The sequence below is a fragment of the Pezoporus wallicus genome, unplaced genomic scaffold (genome assembly GCF_028554395.1).
Source record: "Pezoporus wallicus isolate ANWC-B61680 ecotype Strahan unplaced genomic scaffold, APGP_CSIRO_Pwel_v1 scaffold_11491, whole genome shotgun sequence".
NCBI lineage: Eukaryota > Metazoa > Chordata > Aves > Psittaciformes > Psittacidae > Pezoporus > Pezoporus wallicus.
The window spans coordinates 5,493,882-5,515,849 of record NW_026642649.1 but is presented as its reverse complement, the minus strand read 5'-3'; the positions used below and the strand labels follow the sequence as shown (position 1 = coordinate 5,515,849).

The following is a 21,968-nucleotide window of genomic DNA, read 5'->3' as shown; positions in this document are numbered from 1 at the left end:
TACAGTTTTGTGGTCACTTTTCCAGCATTGATTCTCTTTCAGAATAGAGCTAAAATAGATAATGCTGATTATGTCAAATACTATAAACATTCACTAGCAAATGCTTACAAAATATGGAGGCAACCGTATTAAAGAAGCAGACTTCTGAGGAGTCTGGTAGTGACAGGCTGTTTTGAAGACTGGCATTAAAAAGCTTCAACATAAGTAAACTATTGGTTGGAAACACTGAAAAAAGATACGAAGAAAGGGAAACCCAAGTTCTGTGTTTATTCCATTTGAAGTCTCTTAGGTGTGTTTGACAAGACTTGTTTGTTAGAGACATTGTGCTCTGAGCTTTTCCTATTGAAGCAAAGCCAGGTAACTGTTTAGAATTACAGAGGAAGACTTCAGTATTCTTGCAACTACAATTTAAAATACTTCATGTACAGTGCTAAGATGCTAATTTTTGCCTCCAGAACTGGTAAGACCAAGCTATATTCCTGAACCTCACAACTGTGGGTACTGATTCACATTATTCCTTTGGTTACCCTTTCAATGTTTTGATTAGTGTACTAATACCCACTGAAGGAGTAACTCCAGTGACGTTAACACTGCAGGAACACGAAACAGTACTTGAAATTCCCCAGCTTGCTTTTTGAAGAGTAATCCTTTCTGAAGAGTGTGGAAGTACCCTGATAGGAGTACTAATGTTTAACTAGTAAGTACAGCTACCAGCTGTCAATAGGTGAGAAAGTCAATAGAAGTGTGGTCTTAGCAAGACAAGTATCAAGCGTCCCTGCTTGTATTTTAACTTAGGAATGTGCCTTTTAATGAATGCTTTGTAAAAACTTTGCAAAAATAACATGGTTGTTTCAAAGAATGGAGCTAAGACGGGATTCCAAAGACCTTGGGAAGAAAGTGCATTGCCTTAACCAGGAGTTCTTGTGCTTGTAAGCCTTAGCAAGATGAGAGGAATCAGCACATATTTGCTTGGGGACAGAGTTGCATTTTGTTATCTATAGAAAAGCTAACTGAACCTTTCTCTAAGTACGATGAAGCTTATTTAAAGGATAAATGCCAATTTCTCAGACAATTCTGTGCCACACCAGTATGTTCCATGCACTGTGAAACATCTGGAGGTGCTGATCAATGAGGGAGATTCTTTTGTATTTACAGTACTCCTGCTGGCCTTGTATTAAGCATTGTTAGAGGAAGGTGACCTAGCCAGGCTATAGGACTTGAAGCAATGGGGACCAATAATAAACTGTAGAGAAAAACAAAATGAAAGCTGGAGGATATGGATAGAAGGAAATATACTGGGTAAGAACAGTATTTGTGGATGAATTCATCAACAGGTCTTCTCAAGACTGTGGAATTGATTCTAGAGCCCTAATGGACGATAGCTATGTTTTGAGTCTCTCATGATAGCATGTGAATTCTATGTCATGATACCAATAAGTATCGTGATACTTTGGAGAGTCTCTTGGACAAAAAACCATAGAGGGTGATAGGAAATCCATCAGGGATGTATTAGCTCATCTGCTTGAGGGACTGTGATAGCTATTTCTATATTAATTGCAGCCAAGATAATACTTTGTGCTGAGGCTGGCGTCTGTGTTTGCAAGAGTTTTGCTCTGGGATTTCATGTGGAGAGAAGTGTCCTGGAGAGGCAGAGTGGAGGACACAGAGAAGAATGCAACTTGTTCTCCAGGTGTCCCCTAATTCTGTAGTGAAGAGACTATCAAAGTGCTATTGCTGTAGCTTGTGAACGTAAGGACAAAAGTGCAGGCAGGCAAAGTGGCATAATCAAGGGCTTGAGACTGGAAATGCCAATGTTGTGACCGTTATTGACAGGTAATAGCTTTTGTATTGCTTAGACTGGAAGGCAATGAAAGTGGTGCTGTGTTTTTTGAGAGCTGGTTCAGAGGTCAGGGGAGCTACAGTTTAATGAGATTGATATTTAGATAAAGAACAGAATAAATACAGCAGATCATGGAAGAGTCCCCACAACCTTTACAGAAGAATTCCTTTTACATTGGTTTTTCATACATTCCTGCCTCAACTACTGCAGTGTTTTTGAGGGAGTCAGTAAAGTAATGAAAAGGTAGGTTGAGGGTTCTTTGTTGTTGTTGCCCTGAAGGTTCGTGTGAAGTTCTATTATCAAATGCTTTGAAGTGAACTAGAGATGTAAACTAAGATGAGACAGGGAGAGATCAGTATGTGTATTAAAGTCCATGTGTTTGGGACACAGTGTTTGGCAGCCACCTTCAGTGTTATCTTGAACCAACATCTTCTGACTATTCCTTCAGTGGTATAGCTTGTCTTACAATTTTTATTTCCTTTTGTTTCAAATTGTTGCACTTTTCCACCAGGGGATGGGATTGCCAAGGAAAATAGTCCATTTATTAACAATGCAGAGGTGGACAGAGGAAACATGTATGAAGGAAAGAATATGGCTCTCTTTGAGGTAAGTTAAATACCCCCAAAATGAATTTCACCTTTGAGGCTCTGGTAGTAAGATGTAAACAAGCAACCCCCCATTTTCTTTCTCCCTTGAAATGTAATAGGGGAAAGATCAACTTTAATAACTCTTCAGTAGTTTGGTACCTGCTCATATTCCATTTCAGTGGAATGGAATGTTGTAATGAAACAAAGTGTGAAGTTTTTTTTTCCTTGCCTATACCTGTGTATTCAAGAACAGTAAATTTTGATGTGTACTGTTGTGAAAATATGCGATCAGCCACCTTGCATTTAAACTTCTTGGGCTAGGGTCTAGAAATTGTTGCTGGAGAAAACTGTTATTGGCTTTAACAAAGCAGTATCCAGTTCTAAAAAGATTATGAAGTATATTGCGTTGAACAGTGGAAATACAGATATCTCTTAGAGTAACAAAACTGTAAGAGAAATTGTGGTAGGCCATGACTTAGTTATGTTGTAGAGTTACATTGTAGAGCATACCATAGCTATTTCTACTTCGTAATGTAAACGTCTGCTTTATAATGTAAGTTTAATACCAGTTTAATTCACTAAATGATTGCAGTATTTTACAGGGGAAAAAAATAAGTATATTGATATGGTACATTTCAGTGCTACTTTTACCATGAAATAGTGCATGTAGTAAAGTTTAACCTAAGCTGTTCTGCTGTAGCAGCATCAGCTGCTCTTGATTTGTGTGTGCTGTTAACAGTAAACAAGGTCCTTCTAACACAGTTCTCATAGCCATGTTGCTGTTGCATTCTACCCACTATTTTTTGTCATCCTTTTATGCTCCTTTCAGATATCTTTGCACAGAGGATATGATCTTTCAGTTCCATCCTGCATCACCCAGATAATGTATTTTTACTATTTTTGCTAAGTTTTAGAGAAGATTGTGCTAAGGATCAAAGTAATATTGGTCATTCATTGTCCCTTTGCTGTGTATGCAATTACATACTAATTCTTTTTGACAGAAACCATGGTAGTGGAGTTTTGTCAGTGAATTTCTCTCCTTCAAGCTCTATTGCATGAATTAACATCCACATCTTGTTGAAATTGGTCATAGCTGCTTTTTGTCCCTAATCTCCTTTGAATATGTGTTTGCATCAGTTATTTGAATAGTGGCTGACATGTAAATTCTCAGCTGATGCTATACCGATGACTGTTCTTTACATATCTGAGATTTTATACCATACTGTCACAGTATTGCCTTGAAAGCCTTCCAGTGAACTCATTTTGGTAGTGTGTAGGTTTCACAGTATGTTTCCTACAATCTTACTCTTATGTTTTCAGCTGACTTGTGTTTGAATTTTTGTTTGAACTGTTGCAAAGAAATTTGGCTGTTATAACCATGACTATCAACACCTCATGCCTCAGGCGGAGATGCTTTAGTTCTTGTCTTTCTGGTTGCAATTCTGAACTCATCTTCCTTCCAATATTTGATTTTGTGTACTTGATTGCAGTCTGTGGTTCTGCCTTTCTTGCAATCCTTTTATTGTAAATGCTTCTTCTGGATTTTAATATTTGTTTTAGCATGTGTGGGGGTTTCTTGTAGCAGATATTTGGCTAAAGAAAGATGGTATGAGTAGTATTTCATATGTGCAGTGACCTGGGCTATGCATCTATGCCTGTATTTTTCAATAGATGAATATTTTGGAAGTAGTATGCATGGTTTAAGATAAAATACAACAAAAGCCTGCAACAGTAGGCTTGAGAATGGTCATTCAGTATCTTGGTGCTTGGGAGAATCATTTGAGGCCACTCTAGATACAAGGAAAATGCTGGAAAAACACCCTTATGACTCTACCCTGTCAGTATAATCCCCTAAAAACTGCACAGTGATAGGAATAGACTTATAATTAACGATGGCCCTTTTGTAGATTTGCCTTTATATTCCAGCTGTGCAAGCTGCATATTACAGAGTAAAAACATGAAGTAAGTATTGTATGATAGCCACATAGTGTTACTCTGGTTGGGAACTGACTGGTATTTTGTCTTGCTAATTTTTGGGTTTGGGTGAATCATGGCTGACCTGTCGAGTGTGTGTTTGATGTAGTATCAAAAATTGTGACTTTTTAATAACTATTTAATACATGCAGTATTCTTAAAATCCCAACAGGAAGAAATGGATAGTAATCCCATGGTGTCATCTCTTCTTAATAAACTAGCAAACTACACTAATTTAACTCAAGGTGTGGTGGAACATGAAGCAGATGAAGACAGCAAGCGAAAGGAAGTCAAGGTATTTAAACTTCTTATATGTCGTGCAGATGAAGCTAGCCACAGAGAGAAGCATTTTTTAACCTAAAAAGCAAATAATGTGGCTGCCTGAAAAAAGGAGCAAGATTTGTAATATTGTATTTAAAAGGGAAGCGTTTGCTTCGATTTAGTTTTTAGGTTTCAGGACTTGGGTTAATTCAGTATTCCTGTTAGCATGGCTTAGCAAGACCTTACTGCAAAAGCTCTAGATAAAATGTGTGCAAAGCTAGGACTTGAAACATGCAATGCACCCAGTTTCCTCTTCCTTTCTTTTCTTCTTCCTTCTGTCCTTGTACGAGCATCAGTACCTTTTGTCTACCTCTAGTATGTTGTGTTTTTTTTTTGAGCTGGTTTATTACTACAATGTAGTTGGCTGGGTTTTTACCTAAAGTTGAAATTTAAGGAAAACTTGAGATGAAACAGGTCACTCTTTTAAATCCATAAGTGTATTTGTTCCCGTTAACATAGTAGCCATTTTTCCAAGTAGCTCTCTTGTTTCTATGTGTTGGTCAGAGTAAGTATTTTTAAAACTTAATGGATATGTTCCAAGAAAACATTTGGTTGTATGATATTTATGATATGATATTTATCATGGGGATGGGGCGGGGGGAGATGAGCACATAGCAGAAGAGACAGATACAAAAAGGTGCTTGAAAGTAAGGTTAGAACTGGAGCTCATTTGACTGGAAGAGAGAGTTATGGTATGGTACCTGAATGTTTGCAGTACAACTGTTTGCATTAGGATTTGACTCATATAGGAATTTGATACGAGGACAATGGGAAAGGGTGCGGAATAAAGTCCAGGTGTTTCAGCTTTTTGCTTCTCCTGTTTGTTTGTGTGTGGAGTTTCTTTTTGTTTGTCTCACTGTGCTTGTCTGTAGTAGTTGTTCTCATCTGAAGATACAAACACTGATCTACTTGCACTTTCCTTAGTGTGATCCCTGTCCTCTGTCCAGCTGTTGTGCAGAGGTTTTTGTTAGCGCAGTAGTGTTAGTTCCTCTGGAACTGCCTGGCCAAATGAACACTCGGTCTCCTTTGAGCCCCACCTGGTGGCCTGAAAACACGGTTTCTATGGATGTATCTCTTTTCTGTTCTAAGAAGAGCTTGTGTGTCTGGAAACCTGCTGTGTGTAACTGTTGCTCCTGAGTTGAGTATTTTAAGACCTGATTTCTGTAGAAGGCTGGAACTTGAATGATGGAGCCTGAATGCTTTTGGATGTGTCTTCGCTCATGGTGACCACCAGCAAATAAAAAGTTGAAATATACTATGTAATGGCAGATCTTCCTTTAAAAATTACAAGCACTGATTGTTGAATTTCATTTTGTGGCCCGGTTGCAGGGCAGTCAGGGCAACTGGTGATTCACTTTTTGCAGACTGTCTTTGGTCTGCAGTAAACTTCTCTTCGATGGTAGTTTATAACTGGTGTTTCAGAAGAAAGTTTATGAAGCTTTGAAATCAACAGATGCAGAAGCATCCTACCCCATCAAGATTTCATCCTAATTCCTGTGGAACAAGAGGGTTTGCTATCACAAGTAGTTTTCTGTCTTTTCTCTGCATAAATAGCCTGTGGATATTTGCAAAGTTGAAGACTCTTGAGGCTACCATTCAATTTCACTTGGCATTTGTTCATGGAGCACATAAGTGTTTGCAGAAGAAAGTGCTTATGGACTTAAATTGTTTAGTGCAGAAGAATTCATGTTCTGACTTCATTTCCAGGTTCCACGTATGGGCACTTTTATTGGTGTGTACCTGCCCTGCTTGCAGAACATCTTGGGAGTCATCCTTTTCCTACGTTTAACCTGGATTGTGGGAACAGCTGGAGTTCTCGAGTCTTTCATCATCGTGTTCATGTGTTGTGCTTGTGTGAGTTAACCTTTTCTTTTACTATTGGCAAAATCATCTGTTACAAATCTTCTGTTACAAGAATCCATCTCTGCTTTCTCATATATATTAGTAGCAGAGAAGGATTTCTTCATAATGAGTAAGTATCAGTGCAATTGAGAGACATGGGAGATACATATATATATGTGTGTATGTATGTATATATACACACACATACATATATTTATGCACTGTCACTTGTCATTCTAGCCTATATGGAGTTTCTTTTGAGTTGGTCGCAGTAATCTTTTATTTGAAGTGTATTGTATGGATTTCATTAAATCAGCTTTAGCAGATATTTCATGATTTACATTGAGATCTGAACTGTTCTGCTTTTCACACCTCCAGAACAGACTTTAATAGAGACTACAAATCAATCCACAGCATTAAGTCCATAAATTAATATTTTAAAGTTAGACCACTGTTAGATGATTTGTCATAACAATGGCACTTGATCAGTTTGGCACTACTGCTTAATTGGAATAATGAACATGTTACTTAAAGTATATTCAGTGGTCTGTATTCTTCCAGTTCTTTGTAAAGATTGTCTCAACCATCCAAATTAACTGCGTTTTCTACTGAAAAATTGAGTTACTTCATTTACAGGGATAACCCTAACCAGAGACATGATACCTTTTGGTTGCTGTAACCTCTCTATATAAAAATCCTAGTTTCATTTGATTGCTTTGTTTTGCTCCATCATTCAAAAAACTCTGTATTTTAAATATTCTCTATTTCATCTTTCTACAGACTATGCTAACTGCAATTTCAATGAGTGCAATAGCAACAAATGGTGTAGTTCCAGGTAATGAAGAATTTTATCTTAAATAGTGAATGATCAAATGATGGAAGTTTTAAAGATGGGATAAGAAATTACTGTAGCCTGAGGTATCAGAAGTAAAGCTTCTTTGTCAAGTGCATGTTTTCTTTTAAGTGATATTTATAAATGCAACCTTCTAGATGTATCTTCTAGGAATTATGAACTGTAGCACTTTTTTGTCATCAAGCATTTGATTCTGTTTGAATGAGAGATGTTGTGCTTGAATTAATGGAGACTCATCTTCATGCAAAGTAGATGTCTTCACAAATTTGGCTGCTTGCTTTGTTTGGAGTTTGTTTTGTTTGATCCCCCCCATATTTCCCTAGACTCCATTTCTAAACATTGAACATGGTTACGTTGTTTTCGGCAAGCATAACAGCCAGTCTGCTGCCAGAAATATTTCCTGTCTAAGCAATAACATGAGGTTATGCTCATCTCTTTACATTTTCAGGATAAATAAACTTCTTGCTCTTCAATTATTAAGCCATATTTTTAGATGCAAAATCAGCCTTTAAAGTTCTTATCCTTTTCAGTTTCTCAACACACTAATTGATAATACTGGGGGTCAGACATTGTTAGGAATTCTGAACAGTTTACCTAATAAAGTAATTCCTTACTTGCAGAGCTTCTCCAGCTTAGTAATGGGTTCCAGAACTGATGCAAATGTTGTTAGGTAAAAGTAAACTCTTACAACTTGTGCAGGGTGTGGAATAATTGCATTTCATGGATATAGTACCATGTATGAAATACAATAGAAAATTTTTTTTCAAATGGTTTATAATGAAATCTAGTTATTTAGTTAGCTGGATACTGATTAGCGTGTTCTGTTCTTCTTCCGCACACAGATCTTTAAAGTTCAATGTAAAGGTTTTGCTTAACACAAAAAAGCCCAGATAGGAACCTAGAATTCAAAGAGACCTTCTGAGCAGCGGCATCTTGCCTTTATATACAACAGCATTATATTTAGTAAAAGGATTGGTGATGCTTCATAAATTTTGATGTTTCTTATATGTTCATATTGAAACGCAGTTTCAGTCTGTGCCCTTTGATTAGAAGAGTATTTCTTATTTGCAGACTGATTTTATGCAAGGTTGGTGTATGCTCATTTAAAATGATGCACATCCTTTCTCTGTCTCCTCTTTCTTCCTCAGTAGTTGTGAGTGAGACAAATACAGTGAATTTAAGAGAAGATGGAGAGGGAACCAGAGAGGAGCATGTCTTGAGGGGGCCTGGGGCAAAGTCTAGGTAAAGAGATAGAGGTGGAAACTTAGAGCCCTATTGAAAGGGAAATGAGGGGATAAGTTTATGATTTTAAAAAAGGTGGTTCTTGTATATTGGAAATAGACTGAGAAGAACTGAAAAATTCAGGGCAAAGTGAATGGTATATAAAGTAGACAAGAAAAAGCCATCCCTACCTAACATGTTTAAATGGTACTGCAGAAATGCATGTAGTGAAAGTGGTACTAGTTTCATATACAGAAAAGAAAAAGAAAGCATATGAGTGAGACAAACTCTGTTTTGTCCCTATCATTAAAAATCATACTTCAAGTTTACTTTTTTTACTGCAAACAGCTTGAGGTTAGAAACTAAAAATGGATTCACATCTATTTATACCTCTATATCCTTTTCTTAAACAATGGTTTAGATTGTTTAGCTTGTGAAGTTTTTTCCTTTTGGTGCTTACTTTCTGTTCCCCAGAAAATGCACATGGAGATGCTCACTTTGAGATGTACATTTTAACTGCTTGGCTGGCATGGGCACCAAGTACAGTTTTAGCATGAACATTTCAGTGGCAATGAATGCAGGAGTTACCTTGATGTAGATTGAATGATTCACAGTTTTTGTTCTCTGCTGTTGCCCTATATCTGAAGGGCTGGAGTCTCTCTTTGATTTTGTTTTTGTTAAATTCACAGCTGGAGGCTCTTACTACATGATTTCAAGATCTTTAGGGCCAGAGTTTGGTGGAGCCGTGGGACTTTGTTTCTACTTGGGTACAACTTTTGCAGGAGCAATGTACATTCTTGGTACTATTGAAATTTTATTGGTAAGTACCAGTTTCTCTTAAGATTAAATGGATTTGTGCTGTTTTGGGAGATTGCTGAGGAATGCAGGTGGCCTAAAATGCATTCTAGTTTGGTGATTTTTACTGTTTTGATACTATATTTCCAGTATGTCTGTTTATTCTTACTCTGTTTTTAGAATACTTGTTTCAGTTGATGGAGTTATTAACTAGCAAATGCTTCAAATGAATCTAAGGATAGACGTGAGTGTTTGAGCTAGTTTATGGTTTTGGTTTTTCTCTTTTAAATTGCCACAAGTCATCTCTTACCCTCTCCCCTTTTACACCTACACTTCCAGAATGCCCCTGTCATCTGGTTGGACTGGTTTGTGAAGGAATAAACCTGGTACCATAACAGAAATTCAGCTTCTGAAGTTCAAGTAAATGAATTCTTAATAAAATGTTTATTACATGTATAATAGTTTGCCCTATCTCTTGCAGACCTACATTTCTCCAAGCGCTGCTATATTTAAAGCAGAAGAGGTCGGTGAAGAAACAGAGGCTATGCTGAACAACATGAGAGTTTATGGAACATGCATTATCATTCTGATGGCCATAGTAGTTTTTGTGGGAGTGAAGTATGTGAACAAACTTGCACTGGTCTTCCTTGCCTGTGTGATTCTTTCCATTATTGCCATATACGCTGGAGTTATTAAGACTGCTTTTGACCCTCCTGACTTCCCGTAAGTTTGCTAGCTTTAAGTAGTGTGGGTTATTTACAACAAAGTAATAAGAAAGAGTGTTGGGAGGACAAAGCTGCTGCAACCATTTAATCTTTTAAGCTAAACTTCAAAGTAAATGTCCACTGGCCTCAGAAGTAAGTTTTATGTGTTTTAGTCAATGATGTGCTCATTTGTCATTACGAGTTACCTATCTGTATCTTTGTCGCATTGATCATAAAACATGATACTCTGGAAAATGTTCCATCCATACCTGAAGAACAAGAAGGTGTTTTTTGCTGACAGTAAATATAGGTGCTTTATCTAAAACATTAATCTAAAACTATTATAGACTAAAGTAAAACCTTCAAGAAAACATTGTAGCTATGAACCATGGTTATGAAAGAAACAGACTTTCAGACTTGTCATGAGGAGATGTTTGAAACTTCAATTTCTCCTTAAAATGGAGACAGTCTGGTGTTCAGTTCACTTGCGTTTGTGAAGGCTTCGTACCCTTTTGTTAACAAAATTGACTTTTTTCATGTGGCATATTGGTTCTCAGCACCTTTAGCTCATGCCATTCTTTGCTTACTAAGAATTCTTTCTTTTGTCCGGTTGTTAGTATGCAAGTTGTATCTTTAGTTCATCTTTGGGTTGCTTGTATTTTCCAGAGAAGTAATCAGGACACAGAATAGCTATTAATACCTTAAAGTAGAAATGTTGGCTCGGGGATTTAAAGATCATAGGATAGTTTTATATGCAAAGACTATTTACTGTTTTAGTAGGTGTAGTATAGGCCATAAAATAGGTACTATAAATAACAGGTTTCTAAAGAAGTCTAATGGACAGAAAGGGGTTCAATGCACAACACTCTACTGAAGGATCACTGGTTTTACCTTTTTGTCTAGTATCTGCCTCCTCGGGAACCGGACCTTGTCAAAACGCAGCTTTGATGTCTGTGCCAAATTTACTGAAAGCAATAATGAAACAAGGACTACAACTTTGTGGCGCCTGTTCTGTGATAGTTCTTCGCTTAATGCTACATGTGATGACTACTTCAGTCTCAATAATGTAACAGAAATTCAAGGGATTCCAGGAATAATGAGTGGAGTTCTCATTGGTAAGTTGGAAAACGCATTTAACGGTTTTAGGGTATTATTCACGTGGCACATAGCTGTCCAGTTATGTGGTGGTCTAGCCTGTCAGTACTAGTTCAGCTCTAATCTGTCTGTGTGAAAGATTTTTACCTGGAGCATGCTTCCTCCTATATGGACTCCATCTGGTTTTAGAAGCTTAGTATCAAGTGCCTTAATTTGGGTGTCAGTGGGGTTTTATAGGCACTCTTCCAAAAGCCCTTGTTCTGTCAAAAAACCAAAACCCCACTTTCATTCTTATTTGTTTTAGAAGTGTTTAGCTTTTTTGTATGCCAAATACAGGTTTTTAAATAAGGTGTTCATTAATACACTGTCAAACTCCTGAGGGAGAACTTGTTCCCATTTTACACATGGAGCATGGAAGAGTGAATTCCTGTGGCTTGTCCCATGTGATATAGCAATTTAGTGATGAGTTTAAAGTCTTTCTAGCTTCCAGTCTAGCATTTGGACAGATGTTCTGCAAAGAAAGGGTATAGGTTTTCTTCTGTTTGCATTCCCGTACAGTTGTGGCATCTTGGGATTCCAATTACACTGTGTCATAAGATTCATTTTGAACATGTAGTGGATTGTATTGTGTACGAACAATGCTTCTGGGAATGAAATAGATGTTCTGATACCTCTTCTCCTTAAAAAAAGTTTGGTTTGTGACCCTTTTTCCTCACCCTAACTTCCAAGTCCTCTTGGATTATCACTTTGGGGAAAATGAGGATAGGAAATTAGCATAACAAAGCTCTGTGTGACATGTCATGAAATGGGAAGCAATTTCTATTTCACAGATCTCTAAGCTGATTTTACCAACCCATGTTGGCATGCACACTCTGCAGCTAAAGTTGTGTGCATTGGAGTGCTCAGGTCATTTCCACTTCTGTGTGGAATAAAGGACACAGACTGTTGAGTCTTCATTGAGTACTTGGTGCTTTAGCGATGACAGACTGGTCTTTCCTTTTATGCTTCATAGGGAGTGGATGCTAATTTGGAGATCTTGTCTTGTTTTATGTCACTCCTCAAATCTCTGCTAAAATTTCTGAAGTTGACGATTGTCTGATTTCCTTAACTTTTTTTGTTATGGCTTCAGTCTTATCTCTAGATCCGTTTGTTATTCCTCTTCATTTAAATGAACTAGTACACTTAGCATGCTGTTCAGTTAATACTGCTTTAGTTTATTGGGGAATTTGGGTGACGTTCTGCTGGGTTTTGCTTGCTTTAGGTTTTTTTTCCTTATCAGTTCTCTTTTGGAGTCTGGTTACTCTGCTATGTGGAATACTTTCACCGTGAACACCTGAGTCCTATACTGTTGTGCAGGGTTGTTCTGTACAGCAGGTCTCAAAAGAGCTCAAGTTACTGCTAAGTAGTATTTCATTTTTGACCTGCACCTCAAAATGTAAGAACAAGAAAGAGAGGTATATGCTAAGATTGGCTGGAGGTAATGGTTTCCTTATTTTTTCACAGTAGATCCTGATAATACGTTCATTGAGCAATCTAAGTGGGCATTCTACAAATACATTAGAATTTACTTCTTTAACTGAATCTTTCTTTAATGGAAGAGAGAATCTTATATGATGCATCCCTTACACTACCGCATTTCTACTGGCATACAGTGGGAGTGTGGACCAGTTACAATTAGCATTGATTATATCGCTGCATTCTTGGCTTTATAAGGAAATGTTGAGAAACATCATGATTTTTGTGTTAAGAAAAACCATCTGGTTCATAAGATTACTACATCCTCACTACTTAATATCCTGAAACAGAGACATGACGCTGGCTTTTGTTTGTTTTCCCCTTGTAGATAATCTGTGGAGTACCTATACAGAAAAAGGATCAATAGTTGAGAAAAAAGATCAGCCATCAGTTGCTGGATCAGAAGATACAAAAATGAGTGGACTCCCTTATGTTTTTACAGACATCATGACCTACTTCACAATGCTTGTAGGGATTTATTTCCCATCTGTGACAGGTAGGTACAACTTTTCTTCTTGAATGAGGATGTGTACTTATAGCTGGAAAAAAAGATTAAATGTGTGTGTGTATGCTTATTGATGACATGTGATATTGCTAGTCTGTGTCCGAGTTTTACGTACCCAGAACTCTCTGGTGCTAGAGAGGAATAGTTGGCAGCCGGTTATTTTAGGCACACATAGGATATAAAGCATCAGTTTTAAGTGCTATTTTCTATTTCTGGAATGAAAACAAAAACTCCATGTGTTACTCGGTGCTTAATTAAAAGGAGATGCATTCCTTTATAATATTTTAAACTTCAAATGGATGACAGAACAGTTGAGTATTAAGGCGATTGTTTCAGGTATCAGGTCATGATCATATCTGATCCTACAGCTAGGATTTCATTGCATGGAGTCTGACAATGCCTTTGCATTGGAATGTCTTGACATTAACTTCCATGTTTTTGCCTCCAACAGTGGTCAGGAAGTACTAGAAAAGATGGCAGAATTAGTCAGTTGTTGTATGATTTTTCCTTCCGGTTCAGTATGTGCTCGGAAACATTTTTTTCTCCTGTTAGATTCAAACAGGGATGTGTACATGTGATGTCCTTAACCATTCTTGTACTTCCTGCCTGCTCCTTTCTTTTTTTCCCCTATACTTTTGTGTATAGCTTATTGATTATGTATGTTCTGTTTAGTAGAAAGAGAATGCATTCAATCACACTGGCTAAAATTGTTAAATCCCTATTGGTTTATAACTTATTTTCTAACTCCTTGGTATTTCCTCATTTAAAAATGATTCTGAAATTATAATTGAAAAATAATTGTTACTTTATCTGTTGCTTTCCTGAGCTTTCTGGAATTCGTTCAGTCAACAATGGATGGTAACACAAATTTCTGATTAAATGAATGTGTAAATGGGGGGTTTGTCCAGGATTATGCATTTCTAAAGCCTGCTTCATTAGTAATGATGTGTTAAATCTGGCTTAAAGTTTAATGTTCCCATTCTGTTACTGACATGGAGTTAGTATTAATTGGTTTTATGACATACAAACTTGGTCTCTTTTTAAGGTATTATGGCAGGTTCAAACAGATCTGGAGATCTTAAGGATGCTCAGAAATCTATTCCTACTGGAACAATTTTGGCTATTTCAACTACGTCTTTTATTTGTATCCTTTATGCTGTGACTTTTTTCTAGCATGCATTCTGTAGGTATAACAGGACTTTTCATTGAAAATTTGTTAGAGTTGCCTGAGTATAAAATGAAGGAAATTTAAACGGAAAAGAAATTGTCTAAAGTACAAATATTAGAAATAAGTATTTTTAAAATAGCTCAGATTTTACATTTATAGACAAATGCTTCTGTATATTTCTGTATTCTAGTAGTGCTTTAAATTTCAAGATGAAGCATACTTTTAGTGAAGTGATACAGAAGGTTTTATCATTGTGTTTCAGCTGGCAGATTGCTTGGTTGTGATACTCTGTATAACCAGTGAAAAATCTTAAAGCAAACTAGCAGCAATAGAAATTTAGTCCTTCAATACCTAGAAGACAAAAATGCCCATTTGCATGAGAAAATGTCTGTTCTGTTACATGATACATGAACTAGTGACTTCCATTACTTCACAATTCAACTGAGTATCAAATGCAGTCGTAGAGAATCTAAACCAAGAGGCTGTAGCAGAGAAGAATTAAAGAACAACCACCACAAAACAACCAGAACAAATAAACCAACAACAAAAAAACCCTCACTTCATTATCATGGACACTTTAATTTCATCCCTAGGTGAAAAATGATGGTGTTTGTTTTTCTGTCTCTTCATTATTCACGGTGATATCTTCCTTCAGTCTCAGTAATAGATCTCTCCTGTATAGTGTTATTTGGTGCCTGTATAGAAGGTGTAATATTAAGAGATAAGTAAGTCGTATTCAACTTCTAATTTTCCAGAGAGTATGTGTGATCACGAGTTATGTTAATAGGACTTATTAATGGTTCTTATGGGAAATATCCTTGTGAAGTATTTTGCTTAAGTCAAAACTGGAGGGAGAGTCTGTCTGTTAAACTGAGATGGCTGCAAGAACTGGTCAGGTTATTGGACTGTAACCCTTCAAGAAGCAGAAAACAGAATCTAAGATAGAATCATAGAACAGTTTGGGTTGGAAAGGACCTTAAGATCATCCAGTCCTAACCCCCTGCCATGGGCAGGGGCACCTCACCCTAGACCAGGTTGCTCCAAGTCCCTTTGTCCAACCTGCCCTTGAACACTGCCAGGGATGGGGCAGCCACAGCTTCTCTGGGTACCCTGTGCCAGCACCTCAGCACCCTCATAGGGAAGAACTTCTGCCTTGTATCTGACCTGAATAAATGTTTGAATTTTGAAGATAAATATTGGAAGTGGAATTGGCCCTAATAAGATGTCCTTGAGAAAGAAAATCGTAGTTAGTATTTTTGGAGCTGATGGGTGGAGGTAGGGGCAGTGGTGTTACTTTGGGAGGACTAATGTGCACCTGAGGGACAAAGGCAGGAAAAGACTTTTTTGAGATGAGAGGGAGAGTTCAAGAGAGAGGCTGCAGAGCACCATCAGGCCTAGGATTTCCTCTGGATGTAAAGATATCTTTTGTTTTGAAATATCAGTTGCAGATCAGGAGTCATCTCAGTTTTCATCCACGTTATTGCCTGAGGTCATTTGAGGCACAATATGAAGCATGAAGGGAATAAATGTAATGGAGATAAGCATGAACAGAATCTCCAGATTTTGATGAATTTCTCCCTTACAAGAAGTTGAGTTGAGTAAGATGAATCTGTTGGCAGGTTTCACATTTCTTTCCTTGCTGGTGTCTGGTTCTCTTTTCTACTAAGGCCCAAGTTTGCACTGAATCCATGATCTTTCACTTACAGTGCTGCCAGTTCTTTTTTGGCTGGAATCCAGTCTGACAGTAGAACATACAGATTTTGGTCTGGTTTAAAGACCAGGAGGTTTTGGTTTTCTTTTCGTTACTGATTGCATATCTGCCTTAGGAAAATGTAGGTCATACATCTTTCACTCTTTGTCTTTCATCCTTTCTGGTGGTTCCTAGCCTGTGTTTAATTAAAAAAACACAGGCAACAGAATGTGAATTCAATAGAATTTGGTTAAGAATGAATGTGCAACTTGCTTTATATACTCATTTAAAAACTGTATCAGGTAGCATGACAGTCAGAAGGCATGTGCATAATTTGAGATGGTGGTATCTCATAGTTTCTCTATGTTCATACATCAGTGTCACGCACCATTAAAAGGAAAGGTTAGTACTTTGTTTTGCTAATCTTCTGCTTATGCCCTAGGGTATATCTGATCTGTAGATCAGACTTCTGCAGTCTAGTTCCTAGCAGTCACAAGGATGTAAAGGATGCATATGTAAATACTTGTGCTGTTGGTGTTAATTCTGTAGTCTGCCAAGATGCCTGATAATTTTGCTGCATGTCTGCCTGGAGGCATTGACTGTTTTCTTTTAACCAGCAGAATAAAGAGAGTTTGCTTGGTTGAGAAAGTTTATAGTGCACAATGTAGCATGGTGTTTATTGATGAAAAGTGCTGTTGTCCAAAAAAAGATTGAAATGTGCATGATGAAGCCATACCAGAAGTTGTTTTAATGCTTACTGATGCTTTTTCTTCTTTCTTCCACCCCTTTCAAGGTTTGGAGAAGCAGTTAATGGAAATCTAGTGGTGGGTACACTGGCCTGGCCTTCTCCATGGGTCATTGTCATTGGTTCATTCTTTTCAACCTGTGGTGCTGGTCTCCAGAGTCTCACCGGTGCGCCCCGGCTGTTACAGGCCATTGCAAGAGATGGCATTGTGCCCTTTATCCAAGTGAGATTTATGTTTTTTTTCTTCAAATACAGCTTATATTATAGCAAATGAGGCATTACTTCTGCTATTCCTGTAGAACTGTGAGGAAAGAGTTTGGAGCTCAGTTGTAATTGTGAACAATAATAGAGCGAGCTGTTGTAGGACAAAGTTTGAATGGGGATATTTCTGTGCAATTACATTTAATGATTTTTGTTCTTATACATAAAATTTAATGGCTGAAAACTGAGAATACAATTTTTCTATAATGATAATATATAATGTAATAAATGAAGTAAAAAGCAACTATCAAACTGAACTTCTTGACTTCAGGCTGTTTACAACTTGTATTTGTGAACAGCATTGATTTAATCTCGTTATGGAACTGCATGATAACTTTGTATCATAGAGATTCAATTTTAGTTTTTATTCATTTTTGTAAGCTGAATGAAGTCAACAACGATGTAACAATAGAAGTGTGTCCCATGGCTCTGAACGTTCAGATTCTTCCAGCGTCGCTGTGAATGTTTTAACAATGAATAAATTGGATTTGTCTCAAAGTTAAGGGAGCTGGCAAACAGAAGAGAACCCTTGCTCAAAGATATTTAACACAATTGCTGGGCAGCATCTGCAAAAACTGCACAACTAGACTTGGGTTAAAATAAATGAAATTCCCAAAGATAATAATGTCCAGAGGGCAAAGCTGTGACTTCTCTTGATGGAGCTTGGAGCTTGAAAGCTTGCCTCAAATTGCCATGAGTAGCCAACAGTTGCACAGCACAATGATAATCTGCCAAGAACAGGTTCAAGTATAAAAAAATGGGATTATATCTGAGTAACTCTGATTTGGTTTTGGTTTTTTTTTAAAACAGAGTTAGTGGACAGTTGTCAAATTTATCAGAGAAAGAAACTGCAGATAGTGCAGAAAGTAGCTAGGGCTGAATTTAGAAGAGAATAGGCTGTTCTGTGTGGAGAGTTCTGAAGATGACTTGAAGCACTTGTTTGGTTTATATCATTATTTTGATACCTATGTTATGTGGCCAAACTTATGTTTGAGGATCGCCTGCTTTACCCACATTTACCCTTGGTGTCTCGATCGGATGTGTGCTTGAGGTCACTGCCTCACATCTGAGGTCAGTGTAGTATCTTAAGTTAGAAATGAGCTCTCATACTTGGTGAATAACTTAAGACTCTATTCAGGGATATCTGTAATCTATCTTCAGTGAGGGCTAGGTTTAGAATAGGAGCAGCTTGATTTGGTCCCTGAGCTTGGGCGAAGGCTACGTCAATTCAACATTAATGTCCTGAAACCAGGACAGTTGGGCTCTATGAGAGACAAACGAAGAATTGCATTATTGTCTGAAGTAATTTGGTACTTGGTGAGAGGGTGACTGTATGATTCCATCTTATCAGAGTCACATTTGAAAGGACTGAAGAATAGGAAGGAAAACCTTAATGTGGTTTGGGAAGCGAAGGAAAGGGAACCCAAGAGAAGCAGGATGTTGCAAGACTTGAAAAGTGCTTGCAGTTTTGGAGTGATACAGCTGCTGTATGAATTAAGGAATGAATGCAACATAGGGGCAAAAAAAATGGCCCTTTTAGTGTAAGGGAAGGAAGACTGGATGATAGGAATCTAAGGAAAGACGACAGTATGCAGGATGAGTGAGGTGAAGAACCTAGACGTTTGGAAAGGAAGCCATTATGGAAAATGGGAGTGAAGAGAGTAAATACAGCTGGAACTCGAGGTGAGGCTGTTTGCCACCTATCACCAGTACAGCTGGATAGAATTCTCCGCAGTGGAAATTACCACAGGCAAAATGATGTTTGGTAGGCTCTGTGCAGGATCATAGGCTTAAATAAATCCTCTTTCAAGATCAGTATTTGTGTTTGTAAGTACCGAGTTGATGCCTATTCTGTATACTACAATAAATACTGCCCTCAACTATATTAGCTTTTTGTAGACTAAGCGTGAGTCTCTGATGCACATTAGTTTTAAGTTATTTAAGTTTATTTCAATAGCAACTGCAGTAGTATTTTAATGTTACAGTCGTTGCTTATTTAAGTTGTAATTTTCATATGAGAAATGTATGGTTTTGCACTTTTGTCTGTGACTTTCTCATAGTACAGATTGCGTCATTTTTAACCAATGACTTTTTTTGGTTGCAGTTAGGGTTAGTTTGCAATCTGCACCATATTTCACAACTGCATAATGAACAGCTTTCCCTAATCTTACTGTTTATTTGACTTGAACTAGGTATTTGGTCATGGAAAAGCAAATGGAGAACCGACTTGGGCTCTGCTCCTCACTGCTGGTATTTGTGAAATAGGAATTTTGATAGCCTCATTGGACAGTGTAGCACCAATTCTTTCAATGTAAGTAATGTGGTGTTTTGTCTTCTTAAGTTGAATAGTACTTTGTCTTTAAATAGGTACCAGTTTTTCTGTTTGAAATAATACATGTTAGACTTTGTTTCCTAACAAGTTATATTCCTGTTTGATCCTTGAGGAAATATGAAACAAGAAAATGGCTGGAACTAATTTCTGAGACACAAAACCCTTGTTCCATGACAGAGTTCTTGGATGCTAGTAAAAATAAATCAACTTTTAAAAAACTGTATTTTAAAATAAAAAGTCCTGTTACTTCACTTCAAGTGCATCTAATAGACACAGACAAAACAGTTCAATGTTTTCGGGTAGGAACTGAATTTTGTTTTACTGCCTTAGCCTTGGAAGTTTATCCCATGTGTCATGGGTTGACCCTTGTGAACTGCTCAGCCGCACACATCTGCTTGCCTGATCCCCCAGTGTGATGGGGGAGAGAATCAGAAGTGTGCAAGTGAGAAAACTCATGGGTTGAGATAAAGACAGCTTAATGGGTAAGGAAGAAGCTCTGGGCACAAGCAAAGCAAAAGAAGGAATTCAGTTCACAGTCAATAGGTGGGTGTGTTGCCATGACAAGGAAGGTGGTCACCATGTGCAACTGTTACTTGGGAAAGCAAACAGCATGAGCTCCAAATGTGTCCCACTTCTTCCTCCTTTCCCTGAGCTCTTACTGCTGAGCACAAGGTCATACAGTATTGAATATCCCTTTGGTTAGTTGTGGCCAGCTGTGTCCCTTCCCCTAGACTGTCTGCTGGCAGGACAGCAAGAAAAACAGAGGCAGCCTTGATGCTGTGTAATCATTGCTCAGCAACAGCTGCAACATCCCTGTGTTATCAGCACTGTTTTGGTTATAAATCCAGAATGTAGCATGATATGAGCTACTGTGAAGAAAATAAACTATCCCAGCCAAAACCTGTACACTGTGATTGTCAGTTGTTTGCTGTGCTTTCTCCCAAGTCTTTGTTTGAGGCTCTCTGTTATGCTAATACCATCTTTTGAGGCCTAGTATTAACTTAATCTACATGTTGTGTTCTATTTGCCACTCAAAACACAGTGTACAAGTTCCTACCCTTTTTTGGATTGTGTTCAGCCACTTAATGCAAATCTGTCTAGTTAATTTCCTATTGGAAAATGCTTTTTGTTCCCTGCTTTTCTATTTTTGTCTTAACAGGTTTTTCCTCATGTGCTATATGTTTGTAAATCTGGCCTGTGCAGTTCAGACGCTTTTACGCACTCCCAACTGGAGACCTCGTTTCAAGTATTACCACTGGTAGGGAATATCCCTTAATTCAGAAGAGTTAAAACTAATTATGCAGCCCCAAATTGTTGATTTTCCTTCAGTAATAAAGCAAAGCCTCCTTTCTAACTTCAATGAGTTATGGTTCATGCACTGAAAACACTCTAACAGCAGCATGGTTTTCATGTGGGTTTTTAGCTTAAATTCAAATTAACAGTAAATAAGCAATAGGAGAAGTGTATTTTGAAACAGGAATAGGGCTAGTAATAGCTGTGATCATGAAAGATGTGGCTAATCGTAGACGTTTTGGGAAGGGGCTGCAGGATGATATTTAATATTGCTTATAAGCCAAGGGGTCTTAGGCGTATGTGAGAATGAAGATGAAAAAGCATATAGTCTGTCTTTAATATTGAGGAAGGTTGATACAATGAAATGTCACGGGTTTGCCCTGAAAAAATCCTTTTGAATATGCTCAGGAGGCACTTAGTAGTTTGGCATCAAAACCTCCAGATATATCACGCCTGTTTCCCAGTCTATCACTGCAAGCACCTAGTAGCAGTGGCAACATCAAGAAGGAAAATGGGGGATTGTTGTCTTTTGGGTTTTGGGGGGGGCTTGAATTTTGTTTGGTTTGGGGGTTTGTTTTGTTTGGCTTTTTTGGCTTTGTTCCACCTCTCCTGAATAATCTGGTTGTGGCAGAAGTACAGTAAGTGGTGCAGAGTAGCTTAAAAGCTAATGCAGGTGGATAAGATGGAGAGTGGCAAGAGGTACAGGGTGGACCATGGTGAGGCAGGAAAAAGAAAAGAGTTGTGAGATGTCAGCAGCAGAGTTTGTAACCTTTTGGCAATAATTCTTTTTTATATTCTTCCCAAAGAAATCAGTGAACCAACTGATTTGCTGGGTGACTGCGGCATCACTTCCAGCCAAAGCTGGTGTTGGGATGCTTGACCAGTACTGGGATGGGGCTTTATTTTTTGGAGTGAGAGTCTTAGGTTGGCTAAGTCAAGCATGAAGGAGCAGCTGTTGTTCTGATGTCTTCAGAACAGGTAGAAAGCATTTCTTAGGTTTAAACCTGGATGCATTTTCCTTTAATACTTGTATGGTATTAAAGAAGCAAACCAAAGGTACTAAACAAAAGGTGGGTCTGTTGACACTCTGTCACGACAGTGAAAGCTAGTGGAGATTGGGTGAAATTAAGTCTGGGGTGTCATATGTGACTAAAAGCATTCACAAAACAATCCATTTCTGAGCTTATTTACATCTATCTTGAATAATAATGTGGGCAAACCAGGCAT

General features: G+C 37.8%; 1 protein-coding gene across 1 annotated transcript in view; it reads left to right on the top strand.

The window, feature by feature from the left end:
- LOC130611185 (solute carrier family 12 member 7-like) overlaps positions 1 to 21,968 on the top strand; it is a 56,355-nt gene that overhangs the window by 13,495 nt on the left and 20,892 nt on the right. Inside the window, exons 2-14 of the mRNA XM_057431655.1 lie at positions 2,352 to 2,446; positions 4,574 to 4,696; positions 6,430 to 6,576; positions 7,345 to 7,399; positions 9,328 to 9,458; positions 9,915 to 10,156; positions 11,041 to 11,252; positions 13,076 to 13,243; positions 14,298 to 14,396; positions 15,088 to 15,145; positions 16,904 to 17,078; positions 19,309 to 19,427; positions 20,608 to 20,706. Of these exons, the coding sequence (XP_057287638.1) occupies positions 2,352 to 2,446; positions 4,574 to 4,696; positions 6,430 to 6,576; positions 7,345 to 7,399; positions 9,328 to 9,458; positions 9,915 to 10,156; positions 11,041 to 11,252; positions 13,076 to 13,243; positions 14,298 to 14,396; positions 15,088 to 15,145; positions 16,904 to 17,078; positions 19,309 to 19,427; positions 20,608 to 20,706 (1,723 nt within the window). The remainder of the gene's footprint in view (positions 1 to 2,351; positions 2,447 to 4,573; positions 4,697 to 6,429; positions 6,577 to 7,344; positions 7,400 to 9,327; positions 9,459 to 9,914; positions 10,157 to 11,040; positions 11,253 to 13,075; positions 13,244 to 14,297; positions 14,397 to 15,087; positions 15,146 to 16,903; positions 17,079 to 19,308; positions 19,428 to 20,607; positions 20,707 to 21,968) is intronic.